Genomic DNA, 18,849 nt, shown 5'->3' with positions numbered 1-18,849 from the left:
CTTCCGGGATAAATCAGATAAAGTACCTAGGTTGAAATATCCATTCATTCCTGTGCTTTCTTTAAATCCCTATTTCAGAATATGAAACTTTTCTATCATTCATTGATTGATGCTCTCTATCATCAAACTAGAAAATGGGCACAAACACGGTTTGTATTTACAGAATCATTGAAGTTCTAACTACTATTAGAATTACTATGGCAATATTTTCTTAGGATCATCAGGTACTGATGTAACCTTGATGCTTATGACAGATAGTGGCCAAAACTCTAAGGATTAAATTTACATGAAGAATTCAATTTCAATTTACTTTTACGGCCAGTCACTTATTGGAGGGAGCTAATGCCTTGAAGAGCAGTCACATAATAATCATCCACATATAGATCAAAGAATTGTGACATTTTATTCCCTAATCCTACACAGGACTGAGTTGTTTGATTCTTCTCTTCTGCTCCATGGACAGTCTTGTAACTTTAGCCTTTCAAAGCTATGCTACAATAAGATTAGGACATTTAATATAGGTGCTGACTTTTCTATAATAGCAAAGTGGTTTTTTCCTATTTGGGGTTGGTCAGTGGGAATGATGTATTGGGTATTTTGTGAGGGTAGAGAACTCCTTCCCTTTATTTAGAGAATCATTAATTATTGTCAGTAATAAAGAACCCTGATATAATAACCTTTTGACTTAAGAGGCTTTGCACTCCTTGCTGAGTAGATAGCTGCCCTGTTTCTGTGCTCCCTTGATGCTTCTACCCTTGTTCATTAGTCCACTTACCTGTACATATATTTACAGGAGAGCACACAAATCAAGATCAGGGAATCTTACATTCATATCTCTAGGGCCTGATTCAGGGCTTGGCTGATGTTATCAACTGAATGAGGCCTATAAATTCACCTAGCAATCAGTCTGAAACAGTGGAAAGGGCAAGGTCTCTGGCATCAGGTTTGAGTCTAAGCTTTGCTGCCTGTGAATTCCTTTTGTCCAGGTTTCTTACTCTCTCAAAGTTAAAGATATTATCTAGCCTATTATTTAGCATTAGTAAGTACTCATTAGATTACAATAGCTCATTAGATTACAATACTTAGTAAGTATGTGGTTTAAACTGTTATTTAATGGATAGCTTGTCATTCAATTCTAACTACTAGCAGATCCTTTCCAACTCAGTCTCCTCCCCTGGTTAATTTAGAGTTTAGGGGCTGTTGCTGCATAATTTGGCCAGCCCATTGCCATCAGTGTGGCTGCCATTGCCAGTGAATGCCACGTAGATAATTAGATGCTCATATTATCTAAGATGCCACAGTGACTGATTGCAGTAATACCTGCATAGGGTGATGCACAAGGTTGGCGAACTTTCATGCTAATCTCAGCATCTCAGTTTTATATTGAGCAGGATCTATGAAAAATTCTTGTATATGTAGGTTGCTCCCTGTTTAAAGGTCGTAGAGGCAACCCAGAAAGTATTATTGCTCATAGTTGAATATAATTTTATTTCTCTCTCTCTATTTGTGGTCCTGGAGTTGAACCAAAGTCTTTTACCACTGAACTACATCCCTGGCCCTTTTTCAAAATTAATTATTATTATTATTATTATTATTATTATTATTATTTTGTACTGTGGATTGAACGGGCCACATACTTAACCTGTTTTACTTTTCATTTTGAGACAGGGTCTTACTAAGTTGCTTAGGGCCTTGCTAAATTGCTGAGGCTGGCTTTGAATTTGTGATCCTCCTGCCTCAACCTCATGAACCACTGGGATTATAGGCACGTGCCACCATGCCCAGCTTATTTTTCATTTTGAGACAGGTTTTTGCTAAGTTTCCAAGGCCGGACTCAAATTTATTATCCTCCTGCCTCAGCCTCCCAAGTAGCTGGGATTACAGGTGTGTGACTCCACTCCCAGATAATTTTACTTTTGATTTTAAAAACTCTTCGAATTATAAGAAAAGACATAAATTTGGTTCTATAATAAAAGTGTGCTACATTTCTGATGCATAGTCCTGACACTTCAGTTAGAGAGGCTGTGAGCAGCCCTTTTCTGGGATTACGTATATATGATGAATTTGCTGGATGTTATTTATCTCTTAAACACAATCTAGTCTGCTCCCCATCAAGTTAGGAACATGAGAACATGGCCACAATTTCATAATGTGAGTGCATATACTCTATGTGACTATGTGTGTACATTCACATCTTTATGGTTGATGGGTAGAAAAACGTTTTTCCAGGCTTGGGGTGAATTTGAATTCCCTTTGTGTTTTTTTATGTTTTAAAATTATCTGCAACAAGTAACCAGAAAAAGCAACAATTACTATACATGAAAATAGGAGTGTGTTTTTTTTTTTTTTTTTTTTTTTTTTTTGCTGTTGTTTGTTTATTTGGTACTGGGGATTGAACCCAGGGGATATTCTTCCACTGAGCTACAGAACCAGTCTTTTTTTAATTTTTTATTTTGAGACAGGATCTCACTAAGTTGCCAAGGCTGGCCTCAAACTTGTGATCTTCCTGCCTAAGTCTCCTGTCTCCCATCACTGGCATGAGCCACTGTACCCAGAAAACAGTAGAAAAATTTTTAAACAATATTTTTTCCCAGGCTCAGTCCAGGAAAAAAAATTATCATATTAATTTTGACCACAGACTATCAGAATTGATAAACTAAAGAGAGGGATTCAAAAACTAGATTTCTTAGAAGAAAAATACTCCTCAAAAGTAGTTCACAGATAAACAATTATATAACTTAGGGTGGGGAGTGGGGGAGAGAGAGAGAGAGAGGACATCGCTTGACAATGTTGTGAATTTCTCTTTTTCTTTTTGTGAATCAGATTGAAAAGAAGAAGCAAGCCAACTCCAAAAAAGAAGTGATAAAGGAGTTTCAAGTGAATGGATGGCCTCAGCCCCTGGACTCACTGCTTCGCAACCTACCTGCCCTTGGACAAGTTATCTGGCTTCGAATATGATGCAGAGGCAGACACCTGCTGATATAGCAACTGCCATTGCCCAGAGTTCCCATGACATGGGAGTCTCAGGGCAGCCTGCCTGGAGGTGAGAAGGGGCATCTCTGTGTATTCTGCCCCAGTTAGTGGGACCCAGCAGCTCCTTGGGTTCCAGAGCTCAGTGCATAGATCTTTTGGTTTCATGTGCAGTCCTTTCCTCCAGGGTCAGGCCTCCAGAGTTTTTGAGTAAGCATGGCTTATGTGCAGGTCTACATGTTATCCTCCAAACCTCTATTCCCCACATCCCTGGCATCCTGTGGCTGAGCCTGACTTTGATCCTTGACCTTCTCCATCTGGATTCCTCTCTTCTCCATTTGGATTCCTCTCTTCTCCTATGACATTTGTTCCCCATTTGACCTCCTTAATCAGTTCCCTATATTGAGAGCCCACAATTGGCTCTGGGGAAGATGGGAGTTATTTTCTGAGTAAGACATCGGGCTGCTATATAATCCAGAAATACAAAGAAATTCTGAGAGGTTAAGGGTTATCTCAATTCATGTCAGATGTAGTTAGCATGCTGTGTCAAAAGCAGAGAGAAAAGGCATAAGGGAGTACCCACTCTCCCCCAGGTCCCTCTCCACCCTCATTCGGGACTTTGTGAATGTCACCTTGTGGTCCCAGTTTACAAGAACAAACACTCTAAGTTGTTGTCTTTGAGCTTTGTCTGGCCTAGCTGGACAGTCCCAACTCACCTGGACATTTCACACTACAGAATCGATAGCTTTACAACTGTGTGGCCTTGGGCATTACCTGGTTTTAACCATGCTGTCTTATTCCCATCTTGTCCTGCTGCCCTCCCTCCTCACTTCGGGACACAGACGTATGGCCCCAGAGCACTTTCAGGGGACTGGAAAGAGTGCTTAGAGAGTTCTACTTCCAGATGGTAATCCCCCACTTTCTAGGGAGAGCTGAGGCCTAGCACCTCAGTGCCTTCCCTGCCTGGTCCCTCCATATTTCTGTCTCATTGTGTAGTGGGATTAAGAAAAACAGAGGAGTTTAGCTTTGGGGGAGGGGAGAGAGTGGAGTGGGGGTAGTTGGGTGAGATTAAGCAATCCAAGTCTTCCCTTGCTGTGTAGGAGGCCATTCCATGGTGTGTATATTGTGGGGGAAATGCTGAACTCAATTATAGTGGGTCAGGGCTGGGAGTTGACTTCAAATCTCTTTATTCTGCTTTGCTCCCACTATCTGCAACCCCAAACTCTTGGGAAGGGCTTTGATTTCAAGTATGGGCTCTTGAACAGGGTCATAAGAACTAACCCTCACTCCCACTCCACCTGGTCCCTACAAATCCCCTACACACAAACACTTGCTGTTGGGGGAGAGATTGCCCCTGGGTCAAGTGGAAGATCCTCAGATCAGCATGTGCTCTTGTGGACTAGCAGGTGTGTTTGTGTGTGTCAACTTAGCTCTGGGAGAATATCTTTGGGCTCTTATTATTTTCCCCAGGCACCAATATTGGAGAGCCTTTCCTCATCCCATGTCACCCCAAGGAACCTGACCACTGAAGCTCTCCATGAAAGGACCACACTGATTCTCCTCTTTCAGAGATCTGGCCTGAATTTAGAGTTCTATTGTATCCAAAGCCCAAGAGACCCAGGTCTTTTGGGTTACTCTCTTTACTCAGTTCATAGTTGTGGGGAGTGGGTGGTGGAAAGAGAGGGGTTGGATTAGATGCATCTCTAGGCTCCATCTGAGTCTGCTCTAGAAGCTATTTCAGTTTGTGTTAAGCCCAAATTTAGATGATTTGTTTATTGAATCCAAAGTTGGGTGAAGGGTGAAAAATACCAGTAGCTCTTTCCACCACTCTTCAATCTCTCCATCATTTCTTTTCTACTTAGGAGGCCAGTGGAAGGAAAGGGAGGCCATGCCTTGGCCCATAAGGGTACAAGGATCATTGTTCTTCTAGGACTGGTCCATCCTGCTTATGATTTAGAGGACCTTTACTTTCCCAGCATGACCATACTTTCTTGTCTTCTTTTTGTTCTCTCCTTTTATACATGGACAATATGTGGTCACATATACCTGGTGTTTGGCCTATTGCAGGACTCTGTTCTTACAGTTCATTCTGACTCTGATTCTGTGGCCCACAGTCTTGGTACAGGTGCCTCCAGCTCAAATACTATTTCAGAATTGCTTCCTTTAAAAATACAGTGCCATTGCTGTAGTTATTCTGTCACTCCAAGTTTGGTTCACTTTCTCAGTACTTCATCACCATATCTTGTTCATTGGTTTACTTGTTTAATGATGAACTCTTTTTCCTCCTCTAATGTAAATCCCACAATTGCCAACATCTACTCAGTCCTATATCTTTAGTTTCCGGCATTAGTAAGAATTCAAAATAAAACTTCTTAACTGAATGGATGTTTGCTTGTCCTTTTTTTTAATAGGAATAATTTTTCAAAAGTATAGATTTTTTTTGAGAAGTCAAAGGTATCTATTTATTTAACAACAAGGAACCCACAGGGCTCTCTGTGTGGAGTAAATGGAAGGTAGGGAAGAGAATTCATGAATGGAGTTGCAATTTCTTCAACCTAGCTCAGGATAAGGCTGTGAGGGGAAGCAGCAGGATAAGGCTGTGGCTGGGGTGTTAACCTGGGAGACACTCGTGCATGTTGAAATGCTGCTGGGAAGGAAGCATCAGAGTGGGTGTGTAAAGAAAGAGGAGAATATAATTGAAGGAGGTAATAACCTAAGAGATGGGAAGTGAGATTTGGGGATACAGATGAGGGGAATGGGCACAGAACAGGGGAACCTTTTCACTGGAAAAGGAGGAAGGAAGGTGAAAATTCTGGTGGTTTTCCAGGGTCAATTGAAGGAGTTTAAAGTGGTTCCTGCCTGTGGTTTTGATTTCATTGTAAAGTAGGAGACGAGGTAACCTGTTCCCAATGGTGGTGGTGGAGACGGGGGTGGTGGGAGTCAGAGATTCAAGGATAGAGGAGAGGATTATAGAGAAATCACTTCAACCCACATCTTTGAAATCTTCTAGTATAATTCTTTTTCTGGAAGAATTTTAATTTCTCTTTATTTATCAATTTGAAATTCTAGCAGATATTTTGCCACTATGTTCTTGCCTACAACTTCATATTCAAATCTAAGTTATAGAACTAAACTTGAGACCAACATGGTTTCACATGAAAGATGAAAGAGTTGGAAAAATAAAGTCACAATTTAATCCTCACAAGGAATAAGTGCTCATGGGGGAAAATTTGACCAGATTATATAGTCAAAGATAGTCATTTACTCAATGTCCACCTGGGCTGCAGTTCTAACACCAGAGGGATGTGGAAGCTCAGGACTGGAAGGATCCTGGGAGGGCTTCCTGCTTGACTCCACAGCTCATGTCTCAGTCCTGCTAACTGTTAACAGGTACTTACTGGCTGCTTCAGTAGAATATAGTGAATGGATAAAGATGGTGCTGACCGAAGAGTAGATTGCCTTGTTGTCATTTGAGAAGATTTTGCACACTCTTCTTATTTGTGACATAGGTACACACTTGCCTGAATGATTGGTTAAGGGTAGTAATAATAATTATTTTTTAATTGAGTATCAACTATGCATCCATCTTATGCCACAGGGTATTTTGCACTTACGAATGAGAGAGGTAGTCACAGCCCCCATGGTGACTGAAACCATGATCTTGACCTTACTTCAATCATGTTGCAAACTATAAATTTCTAAACTGAACTTGATGGAACCTTGGGATACTTGGAAATATCACTTTATGAGATGAGAGGGAGGTGGAGCCAACCTAGGTCACACCCATTCATCAAGCAAAGTGTATTTTAGGGTCCATGTTGACTGTTGATTTTATATAGATAAAGGATCTCACTGGAGTAAAATAGTCTGACAATATACACTTTCACAGCTGAAAGCAAATACTGATATCATCCTTCTCAAAGTCATTTTCTAAATGATTTTCAGAATTGAAGAGTTTACAACTTGGCATTATGTCATAGGTTTGGGTTTAGTAGACTGGTATTTCAGTGACTACTTATGTCCTCTTAGGCAACAGTCCACCTATTGACATTTTGGTGATCTGACATTTGGTTATCTAGCTAGGTTTATCCAAAGTGCAGGTGAGGAGAAGAACATAGATTAGCAAATACTACTGATAACTATTCCTATAACTTTTAAACAAATTTATATAAAAGCATTATATTCAACATGGCACTAAAAATCCATTCCAGTTGCAAAAGCTACATGAACTATACAAAGTAAATAACACATGAAATAAGGCTAAGGAAAGTAGAGAAAAAGGAGGCTGTAGCTTGAGAGTGGTTTTACTTCACAGTAAATCAACTATCTGTAGATTTGAATCATTTGACTCAAAAACTTTTAAAAATTAAATTCTAAAAATATGTTAAATCTAATTACCAAAGTGACATTTTGATTGGATTTTGAAGCACATGAACTGTTCCAAGAGTCCAAGAGTCCATTCATAACCTGAGACTGGAAGCCCATGGAACCAATGGTGGTAGCTGGAGAGAACCTAAAAGCTATAAGGATTTTGCAAAAAGAAAGAAAGATAGATAATCCTAAGTAATTAATGTCCAAAACAGAGGTACTCTCTTATGGCAAGAGGGTCTAAGTTTCTAAGTTCCTTCAACAAGTTCATCTGTCTTGTTATTAAGTGACAGAAGATCACCAGGAAGAAAAGTGTCAAAGAGTCTGAGTCCATGTTTGAGAAGGTGATGTCCATGTTCGAGATGGTGCTGGAATTCCATTCTGTGTGGGTTAATGACAGGCATTCCTGATAAAGATGGGGAGTGATTTGCATTGGTATTATCCAAATCTGCCCTCAATGCAGAAAGAGCTTATTGGGCCACTCATTAGTAACAAAGCCATACAAGGGTCAATATTAGAGGCAGATATTTTTATGAGATATTAAAAATATTTCTTTGGCTCAGGCAGTGGACCAAGCACAGCCAAGACTGACCTTTAAGCAAATATTTTTGATGAAATGGAGATATCTTTGTGTCCATCATCAAGATGGATTGAGTAGCCTATCATCAAGAAGGCATGGGGCTGAATAGACATTATGGAAAATTTTTATTAGTTCAATCACATTTGTATGAAAGTCAGAAGTTTCCTTTCCCAACAACTCATATGTCCCTCTCTTCCCAGATGGAAGTCTATTCACAACTAAACATGTGTAGGCATGCTTTTCCACATCAAGAACAAGATAAATGGCATCGTGAGGGATAGAGCATCTCAACCTCACATGGAGTGTCCCAGGGAACCAGTCTGGTTTCCAGGTCCTCTAATTGGCTGGGAGTTATTTATGGAACTTCCTGGATTTGACTTTATTTCTCTGGTTTCTGAAGCACATCAGTCTTTGGGTTTGCTATCTCCAACTTCTGCCTCAGGTAGGCAGCATCTCTCTTCTTTCCAAGAAGAAATCTTGATGCATCAAGAAGAAAAAGTCTGGTGTCCTGGTCTGTTTTTGTTCTCATGGTGATCTAGCAGATTTTTGCATAATCTATTTTCACTATCATTCACTGTCTATTTCTTCAATTCTTTGAGAACATCCCCTTTTCCCTTTGCTGACAGCTTCTGTTCCTTCTTTTCTAAAGCTTTTTCTTAAGCTTTCTGAGTCAGATCTTTAGCAGACCTTGGTTTTCTGCTGATGGGGATCATTAAGAATCTCTACTGCCAGCTGCAGATTTCTTTGCATTTATTTCCATCTAGAGCTTGACTGCAAACAGTAAAAAGTAATCATTTCCCAAGTTAAACACTTTTTTCTTCCAGCAGATGCCTTGCCGACACCTCATTATTTGACTTAAGAGTATAAATGGTGTCAGTTTTCTTCACCTTGTTAATGTGGATTTTGATATCATCTGACTTCCTTGATGTTTTGCCTTCTTACTATGGCAATCTGTCCACTAACTCATTATTTTCAAAATGATCCTGTCCATTTCTTTCCCTATGAATTTCGTCCTCTGATTCAAATATCAAGATCAAGCAGTTTTGGTTGCATAGCATATTTATTCAAAATTTCAAGTTCATTATTTTCCCCAGCTTCTTTCTGAGACTTAAGATCTTATCTGATTTACTCACTGATTTTGGTAGGCAAAAGGTGGGGGCAGGAGCAGCTAGGGACAAAGAGAGACCATGGCCTTCTCTCCACTCCAGCGTTCCTGGTACCCCTTGAATCAATCTATACTGTGACTCCTTTCCTGCCTTCCAGGTACTATCCTTCTTCCATTTCTTACTTTCATTCATCATTCCAACATATTCACCTCTGACCACAATATCTATTCTTCTAGAATTTAAACTCACAGAATATCTCAGTTCATAGATTTTTCGCAGATCTGCTGACAAGCTTTCTACCTTTTTATTGCTCTGGACTTCATATTCATTTCACTGCCTTCTCTCTCCAGATTTTGTCCTTGGTTGCTAACTGAGTGTAACATCCACAACCCAGTTGTGCTAATGCAGTGGGATAGGCTGTGAGGGACCAAAGAAGACACCTGGAGATGGGATATGAGATATAAGATTTATTGAGAAAGGCATACAGGGAAGATCCAGTGACAATGAGCTGGACAGGTGCTTCACCAGAAAGTCCAGTGGCAATGGGCTGGACAAGGGCATCTCCAATCACACAGTGCCTTGAGTATTTACCAGAAAACGACACCTCCATTTCCCCATGACTTTGTTCAGAGGCAGTTGCCTGGATGAGCACTCTCCACAGTACTGCCAGCTATCACAGGCAGAGGGTTTCGTAGGTTTTATAGAAGGTTTTATAAGGTTTTATAGACACAGCATCAACTTAACTGGCTTTGGCCCACCGTAAGATCAGCACCCCAAAGAACTTGGCACACATGTGAGAAAACAGTTTTTTACAAATAGCACTAACTTGTCCTGACTCCCAGCATACGTGAGAGAAAGCCAGGGTCCAGGCCCAAACTTAGCCTCATTGTTCCCTTAATTGGCTAGGTTCCTTGGGAAGAGAAAGAGGCATTTTGGGACATGATGCTTTACTGATCTTTTTTAGGGAAGACACACAGATTCTTCCTAAAGCAGCATCACCCTGACTCAGCAGTTCTCTGCCATCAGGCAACCAGCAGTGGCCCTGGTGGGATTGCTGACCCACAAGCAGGTGCATTCTTTTTTTGGTGGGGAGGGGGTGCTGGGGATAGAACCCAGGGCCTTGTGCTTGCAAGGCAAGCACTCTACCGACTGAGCTATCTCCCCAGCCCCCAAGCAGGTGCATTCTGGCTCCAGGTCTTTCCAAGCCCAAGAGGCCTGGTGCTACAGTTCCATTGTGTCCTCCAGGTCTCCTTAGGGTCATTACATCACTGCTCATTACATCATTACCTCATTACATCATTATCTCTTTACATCATTACCTCCTTAACTTGCTTTCACCTATAGTTTTAAAAGGATATTTTTAATTGACACATTAAAATTACACATATTTATAGGATATAGTGTGACACATATATACTGCATAGATCAAATCTGCATAATTGGTATTTCCTTAAACTCTTATGTGTGTGTGTGTGTGTATGTGTGTTTGGAACCTATGAACTCCTCCCCTCTATTTCTTTATAAAATATACAATAGGTTATTGTAAACTATAGTCACCCTCCTGTGTTTTAGAACACTAGAACTTCTTCCTACTGTCTAACTATATTTCAATATCCATTATGTACACTATTTTTATCTCCCATTCCCTATCTCCCATTTCCTGTCCTCTAGTAATCACTATTTTCTTCTCCACTTTTATGAGATTGACAATTTTAGCTTCCACATCTGAGTGACAATATGCAGTATTTATCTTCCTGCATCTGGCTTTTTTCACTTAACATAATGTCTTCCAGCTCAATCCATGTTTCTGCAGATGATAAGGACTTCAATTTTTTTTTTTTTTTTTAGTCAGCAGAGTTCAGCTTTCTATTGAACATGTCATGAAGGAGGTTTAGTTCAAAAGACCAAAGCCCATGCCATCATCAGACTCCTCTGGCTCTTCTTTGTTTCCACTTTCTTCTCCTCAGCAGGGTAGCAATGGTGGAGGAGGCAGACCTCCTTCTGGTGCCACATCAGAGTCTAGAGCAGGTCCAATGGCCCCAACATTACTGATGAAGCTCCTGAAGTTGACACTGGCAGGGACCATGTCAACAAGCCAGCCAAAAGGTTCATTTACACCTAGTACATTGATCTCATCCTCTGTGAAGGTCACCTCACTGTCATGCAGGATGAAGGAAAGCAGAGTAGATGAAGGTGAACTCAGAGATGAAGACCATGTGCAGGCTGCTGAGCATGTTTCTAGTCACTGGCTGAAGTGAGGGCCTCATGCCAACATGGTTAGCTTCCTTGGGAGAACCAAGCACCTTCGTGGCAGCTGAGGAAAAGCGGATTTCACTCTTTTTGATGACTGAATAGTGTTCAGTGCACATACATACCATGTTTCTCTTAACCAATTCATCTACTGATGGATGCATAAAAACTTGAGATCAGGGACACTCTCACATTCTTACCAGAAGTGGAAGTTGACTGTGGCAGCCATCATTTCACCATCACGGAGAGAGGTGGTATGTGAGGTAGTTCAGAGTGAAGATTCTAGGAACAGACCTACCTGTGGTGGAACTCCTGTCTCTCACTACTTGTGTGACCTTGGACAAATGACTGAAGGCTTCTAAGTTTCATTTTATGAGTGAGGACAATTAAATCAGAAACAGGTAAGGTAATTAGCAAAGGGCTGGCGTATAGACAGCCATCCACACAGTAAAACAGGCGTGATGTTCATTCTCATAACTATCACTAATTGCATTGATCTTTTATGCTTATTTGTGTACTTATTTATGACTTACCTCTACCACTAGAATCTAGCCCTCATAAGAACAAGAACCCTTTCGTTATCCTCAATCTCCCTCAATTATTCAAAATGGACAACTATCATTTCCTGAAACCTATGGAATGAACTTTGAAAAACCTGAGCTCAAACCTCCTTCTAGACCACTTTTTAAAGCTTCACACTGACCATGCTCTTGACTGGGCAGGGGTAGATTTGCTATACTTTATACTTTGCCACAGTGGATAGACTTTACCTAGAAAAATTCCATATTTTGCAATTCCTTGAATAATAATAGTAAGAAAAGTCATTATCATCCAAATAAATCTCATTCTCTTTCTCAAGATGCACCTGGTATCAACTTTTATGTGAAAGTTTCCTTAAGCTGTGAGACTGCAAGTTGTCAACCCCCTTTCCTACGACTTTTGGGTTGTTCCTGTCTTTAAGTTTAGTCTTATTCAAGGATTACATCTGAGAATTAGACAAAGATGGTTTAGATATGCCTCAGCACTCATGAGGAGCTGAAGACTAGTAGCCTGAGACCCAGTGTGAACAAAAGCAATCTATGCAAAGAAGCCAGTGGATTTGGGATGGACTGCAGTCCTCTGCCTTCATTAGTCATAGTATCTGTAAGTAGATGATACAATGCCAGACATGGATCCTTGCCTCTGTTCTACAGAGCAATTCTCATGATCAAAGTGCTTGGCCTTATGTGAGCTAACAAAAAAACTGAATTTCACAAAGTAATAATCTTTGGAACTGTAATTCATGGACATTATAAATAATTTTCTCCTTTACCCTGAGTCATATTTCCGTGGGTACTTCTATTTAAGCTTTATCCAAAATTAATATTTATAAAGTAAAATATCATTATCACATTCTAATATATCAAACTCTAACATGTGGTTTAATAAAATCTTAATTAAAATGATTATCTGATTTATAAACAATCTCTCAACTGTTCTGATACTTCTTATCTTGCTCTCTAGGTCTTGGCTATTTTGTTAAATTTTAATACCTTCACATAAGAGCAAATGTAGTTAACTGATAAATTTTCCAATTATTGCCATTTTGTAAGTAGTGGCTCAAAGAAATTTTAAGGAAAATGGAAAGAACACTGTATTGTTAGAAAGGACATGTATTTATACAGCAAAAACTAGGCTGGGATGTGGTTTCATTTCTCACTACGCATATGACTTTGGCAAGTCCTTCACCCATCTGCATCTTGGTTTCTTGATTTGTGGAAGTGAAATGATGTCTTGCGGTTCCCACAGGGCTATGGGGAAGACCAAGGGAGAAAAAACTTTAAAGTTAGCACCTTTAGATCTAAAGGTTAGCACATCTAGATGGAAATAAGATTTTGAGAGAGTATTATGTGGGAGCTAGTTGACAGAGGTCTTCCTACCTGAGTTTTATCATACAGAACTTCAGAAACCTGACTACTGTGATCAGCAGAGTCCTACCAGTCTATTTATTGTTTCAGAACAACACTCAGAGACAGATGAGGTTGAGGGAGGTGTTGATCCCACAGTATGGACAGACAGTTATGCATGCACTATACTAATGCCCTTGCTGAACAAACCAAGCCTTCTGAATGGGGCAGACTTGGGGAACATGATATTTGTCAAACCAAAACACTTTCACCTCACTAAGTGGCATTACAATCCTGGGATAGAGTTAAGGGCTCTGGACAAATGATGGGGATATTTGGAATTATGTGAGAAGACAAGGAAGGGAGAGGCAACCAAAGCATAAGAGATGTGAGGAAGTAGGTTGGGGTGGCACATGCCTGTAACCCCAGCTACTTGGGAGGTTGAGGCAGGAGGATTACAAGTTCAAGGCCAGCCTGGGCAACTGAGTGAGACCCTGAAAATAAAATAAGAAAGGGTTGGGGATGTAGCTCAGTTGTAGAATATTTGCCTAGCATGTGTGAGGTCCCTTTGAGTTCAATTCCCAGTACCACATGCACACACCAAAAGAGAGAGAGAGAGAGAGAGAGAGAGAGAGAGAGAGAGAGAGAGAGAGAGAGAGAGAGAGAGAGAGAGAGAAAGCATGAAAAAATATGATCAAGTTTTACCATGTGGATTGTGAGATATTTCCTTCTGCTCCAATACCTTTGAAGGCTTCATTTTTATGAGTCTGATTTCTTTTTTGAGATGTGTTCAAGTGCTAGCTGAACTCAAGGAAGGCTTAGGTTAGGGGCAGACTCTATCACAAATTGCCTGTCACATTTGATTCTCACATGTCAGTCTACTCTCTCCTCCAAGCTGCCTTCCCTTGCTCCTTTTGAGTATGGAGTGGTGTGAAGGATGGCTAACACTTCTGATGCCCAGTGGGTGGGGTCTTCTACTGCAAAGGCAGGGTTTTACGATAGCAGCTTTATCATCAAACCAAAGAACCTCCTAATAGAGGAAAAAATGGAGAGGAGAGAGAAGAGGAAAGAAGGTCCCAGTAGACAGCCAGCATTTAGAAATTGCCTGCTACAGGCAGAGCATTATACTAAATATATTAGCAAAGTCACTCCAAAAATTTAGTTCATCTGGATGCAGAGATAGTGTGGTATGGGGAAGTAGAAGTGGCTCAGGAGTTAGGAGGCCCAGGTTCTAGCCCTAGATCTGTCACTGGTTAGTGACATCGTTCTAAACAACTCAACCAGTGGTCTTTTGATTCGCAGGTCTATACAATGAAGGAATTGGATTAAAGGGACTTTGAAAAGCTTTCAAGTTCTGAAATTCCATGATTTAAATGGACTATGTTGAAAGTAGTTTTAGTAAATAGAATGGAGATGTATAACATAAGGATACTCAGATTCACATGGTTTCTGTGCTTGTGGTAGGAATATATACAGAGAAATCAAGTAACTCTATTTCCTGAGCTGTAGTATTGTTGGTTTTGGGTCTATCAAGGTTTACCCACTGATGGGAAATGTTTTTATCTCTTGCTGTTTTTGCAGTTGCCTCTGTCTCTCATCTTTTACAGGGGTTGAACATCTCCCCTCCCCTCTATGACTCCTACAACTCCAGTCAGTTAAAAATGTGATCTCTGACTAGAACTTTTTAAATTGTTTTCTCTTTCTCTATATCATTTTCTCCAAGTCCCATTTGACCCGTTTTGTTCCATTATTTTTAATCTCAGGAAATGCTTCCCTCAGATCTCTCAGATACAAGGGACAGAAGAAAAAATGATGTGTCTTCAAGGCTTGGAGAGTGGGGTTGAACTGATCTCAGAGATGAGAGCATCATAGTTCTTCCTGTCTCTCCTTGTTTATATGCTGATTCTTTGGATCAACGATAAGGCTAGGGGCATGAGGTTCTAGGATTTGCCTAGCTTCAGATATTTACCCTCCCCTTTGGTCAAAGTGCAATATCTGTTTTTGAAGAAGCTAGGTAGGGAAGATAATAAGGGGGTGCATGGTTATGATCATTGGGAGAATAATTTAGGGTTGAACTGGAGAATTCTGGTCTGAAAGTGTTTTCTTTTCTCAGCACTTTGAAGATCTCATCCCATTGTCTTCCTCTGTAATTGCCAATGAGAAATCTGCTGTCAATCTACTTGTTCTTCTACTGTAAGTAGATTATATTTTCCTTTTGGTTGTTTTTAAGATTTTTTTCTCTTTGTCTTTAGTGTTCTGAAATTTCACCATGATATTACTAAGTATGGATTTATCTCTATTCTGTTCAGGACTCAAGTTTCTTCAGTCTGAAGATTTATGCTTTCTTCAGGGATATGAAAAAAATTCATGTTGCACAACCATCAAAATAGCAAAAATAAAAAAAATATTATCAAGCGTTGGCAAGGATGTGAGGAAAATTCTCAAAAACTACTGAGCAGAAGTTATACGTTATTCACCACCTGGGGATGCAATCTGGGGCTACTAGCAAGGAAAAATATGTAATCAAACAACTATGATTTTAGGACTCCATCCTAGAGAAAACTTACATTATTAGAGAAAGGATATGTACATAAACCTATTCAATGTATCATTATTTGCAATTTAAAAAAAAAAGGATAAAGAAATGTCCACCAATAGGAGAATGAGTGAATCAATTGGCAGCTAAAAATCAATGAATCAGACATACCCACATCAGGTAGATAAATTTGGAAAACAAAATGAGGAGTTTAAAAAGCAAATAGTAGATGATAAATGCAATATGACATGCTACATGGAAATTTTAACAACCCACAATATTATATTGCATATTGTCCAATAATCAGAAACCATAAGGTCTCACACTTTTCTTATGATGCAATAGAATAAAATGACAACAAAATAAAAGGATATCCAAAAAAATCATCATCTAGGAAAGCAAAAAGACTAGAAATAATTCCTGGTTTGAAGCAGTAACTGCAACTAAACACTACATGGTTAACCACATTAGCCAAATGGAGAGAGAAGTGGGTGACAGATGAAAAGTCTCCAAGGCTATAAGTCTTAGGGAACAAAAATGTCTGTCTTGAATCAATTTTGTATCTGGGTTTGTGACTGCAACATGTGATGACTTCTGACATGGGATAAAAAAGGAAAAAATTGAATACAACTCTCCCCCAACCCCAACCTTCTCTTTGTAATAGGTAGGAAACAGAAGAAGACCATAGAATGTTGTAGAGTGAGGAGGGATGTAAAATGGACAGTATTAGGGGAGAAGGAAACTCAGAGGATCGGAGAGAGAAGAGCATTGGAAGAAGTCTTGTGCTGGGAGCTGGTGTGGCCAAGCACAGGCAGATGCCTGAAGCTCTAAGAGGCCACAGCTCTGTGTCCTTGAGTGAGCACTGCCAGACCTGGCCAAGCATAAGAAGCAAGAGCAAGTATGGGGGCCATGTCAGAGGAAGTCTTGTTCAAGGTGTGGGGTTGAGGTGAGAGGAAAATGCCAGAGTAGTGGAACAGTAGTGGACTCAGATGAGATATGGGTCAAAATGTCATGGCCCCAGAAAGAGGAATCAGACCAAGTACTGTTTGGAGGCAGCTGGAGGGCGAAACCAGAGTGCCCTGATTTCCTGCATTGGGAATTCTGTGGCCCTCTGGAAGTGCTAATAAAAAGGCAAGGGAATTTAACTATACAGAACCTTCAGGTAGAAATGTTCCTCTTGCTTAAACTCAGGTGCTACATGAACAACGAATTGTTAAACTCTACTAGAAAAATTTCCAGTGATGTTATATCAAAGGCCAGTAAATTCCTGAGAATAACATGATTGGGCAGGGTGGGGACAGGGAGGCGATGCATGGCAGTCCACTGGTAAGTGAGACAAATTCCTGGTCCAGTCCCACCCAGACACACAGGGAGTCTAATATCCGGGTTGCCCTTTTGGATTTTGACAAAGCTAGACCACATACCCAGAGCTTGCTGGCTCTGCCCTCCTCATCATCCAGAAAACACACAACTACCACAGAAGGAACCAGGAAGGGAGAGAGTGGTGTGTATTAACTCATGCAAAAAGTTGGATATTCTCCCAATAATGTTAATAACCAGAAATTACTAGATTCTCTGTTTGTCTGTTGTGGAAATAAAAACCTTCTGGGGATGGATCAAACATATCTGGAAATGACTTGAAACTGGTGGATAGCTAAATGTAACGTGTCTTGGATATCCTAATGAAAATGTGCTATCATTCAATTACAATTTCTTTTAAACGATTGATTCTGGGGAGCTCAACCCAGTGAATACTATAGAAATTATATGAAGCTCCAAATGCTATTCTATGTAAATTTCTTGAGTGGGAATTCATAACCATAATTCTGGCATATGACTGATAATTCTGGATGTTTAACCGATTTTATGTTCTGACATTTTGAATGGTTGTGGGAAAACTGAGGTATGTTGTCCTGGTACATGTTCAACAATGGGGTCTCTAGGTAGAAAGTCCAGATTTATAGTGCTTGCTGTTTTCCCTGGTGTAAATATTTCCATGGTGCTGATTTTGAGCAATGAACATGAAGTCCCTGAACGCAGACCTGGGAAGAGAAGCGCACAGTTGATTCTCATGAGTCAGCAGAGTGGTGTAAGGGAACCACTGTACCTTCTGGTGGGCTTCTGTGAAAGCAGAGCTTACCATTATAAATTGTGATCCATAAATGCCCAAAGGCAATAGTATAAGAAAAATATAATAAGAAAAATCTTTTCAAATTTGGGAGCTTAAATGGAGAAAATTGACAGAGGATTTTTTTTTTCATTGAGAAGTAGTGCCTACATTTGATTATTATTATTTTTAAGCAAACAGAATATCTATGTATCAAATTGAGTGTGCTAAACTCTTAGTTTCTTTGGGGTTCCCTAGATGGAGGCTGGGACTTTTTTCCTTTGATATTGGTGCTAAAGTGATGTTAACCAAAGAATCGGTGGGACCTGCGCACTTTGAAGCCAGCTTCAGCATGGCTGAGCTGAGGGTCAAGAAAGAAGAAAAGATGTGGAGTCTCCCGAGTTTGGGGGAGGCAGCACTGACATTTCGACCTGTGATTTGGTATGACAATAAATAACATTTTATGGTTGTTAACATTAATGAAAAGGAGAAAAATAAGTTGTCCAAAAGTTGAAAAAACAGATTAATAAACTTTCTAATTAGAGTAAGGCAAAAGAACTTATTAAAGTAAAGGTGAATTGGAAATGTCAATAAGACTGCCTGGATGTTTTTTAAAAGGAGGATTCATCTGTTTTATGCTTACAGTGATTTGTGCTGTTGGGTATTTTGCTGTCATCCTGCCAGTTGGAATGTGGAACAAGCTATTTGTAGCCCTAGTGCCTGTGGCTCTTAAAGTGATTCTCTGATAAAAGGAACCGGCTTCCTTCGGGAGGACAGAGATATGATTCCATATCTCAGGACAGGGAAAAAAATCAGAATTAGTCTGTGAATTTTGGACGGAAGGAAGCAGGGCTGCATTAGGGAGTCAGAGAATTGCAAGTTCACAATGAGGCAAAAAAGATGATAAAATTGAATTGTTTGAAACCCAAATTTCTGGAATCATTTACTGAAAAGGATGTATAATGATAGCTCAGATCCTGTGAGGTCTACGCTTAAATTTTTATAAGCGACTATCTGAAAATGCAGGATGTTTTTCTTTCTATAAT

At 40.0% G+C, this 18,849-nt stretch overlaps 1 protein-coding gene across 3 annotated transcripts in view; it reads left to right on the top strand.

The window, feature by feature from the left end:
* MOBP (myelin associated oligodendrocyte basic protein) overlaps positions 1 to 15,658 on the top strand; it is a 51,447-nt gene extending 35,789 nt beyond the window's left edge. For all 3 annotated transcript variants that reach the window (XM_079114784.1, XM_079114785.1, XM_079114786.1), the window contains 3 exons: positions 2,824 to 3,043; positions 15,274 to 15,353; positions 15,470 to 15,658. In XM_079114784.1, the coding sequence (XP_078970910.1) occupies positions 2,824 to 2,863 (40 nt within the window). In that variant the 3' untranslated portion in view covers positions 2,864 to 3,043; positions 15,274 to 15,353; positions 15,470 to 15,658. The remainder of the gene's footprint in view (positions 1 to 2,823; positions 3,044 to 15,273; positions 15,354 to 15,469) is intronic.
* The last annotated feature ends 3,191 nt before the right edge of the window (positions 15,659 to 18,849 follow it).

The sequence above is a fragment of the Sciurus vulgaris genome, assembly GCF_902686455.1.
Source record: "Sciurus vulgaris genome assembly, chromosome: 16".
Lineage (NCBI taxonomy): Eukaryota > Metazoa > Chordata > Mammalia > Rodentia > Sciuridae > Sciurus > Sciurus vulgaris.
The sequence above is the reverse complement of the archived record's forward strand: the minus strand, read 5'-3'. Positions and strand labels throughout refer to the sequence as shown.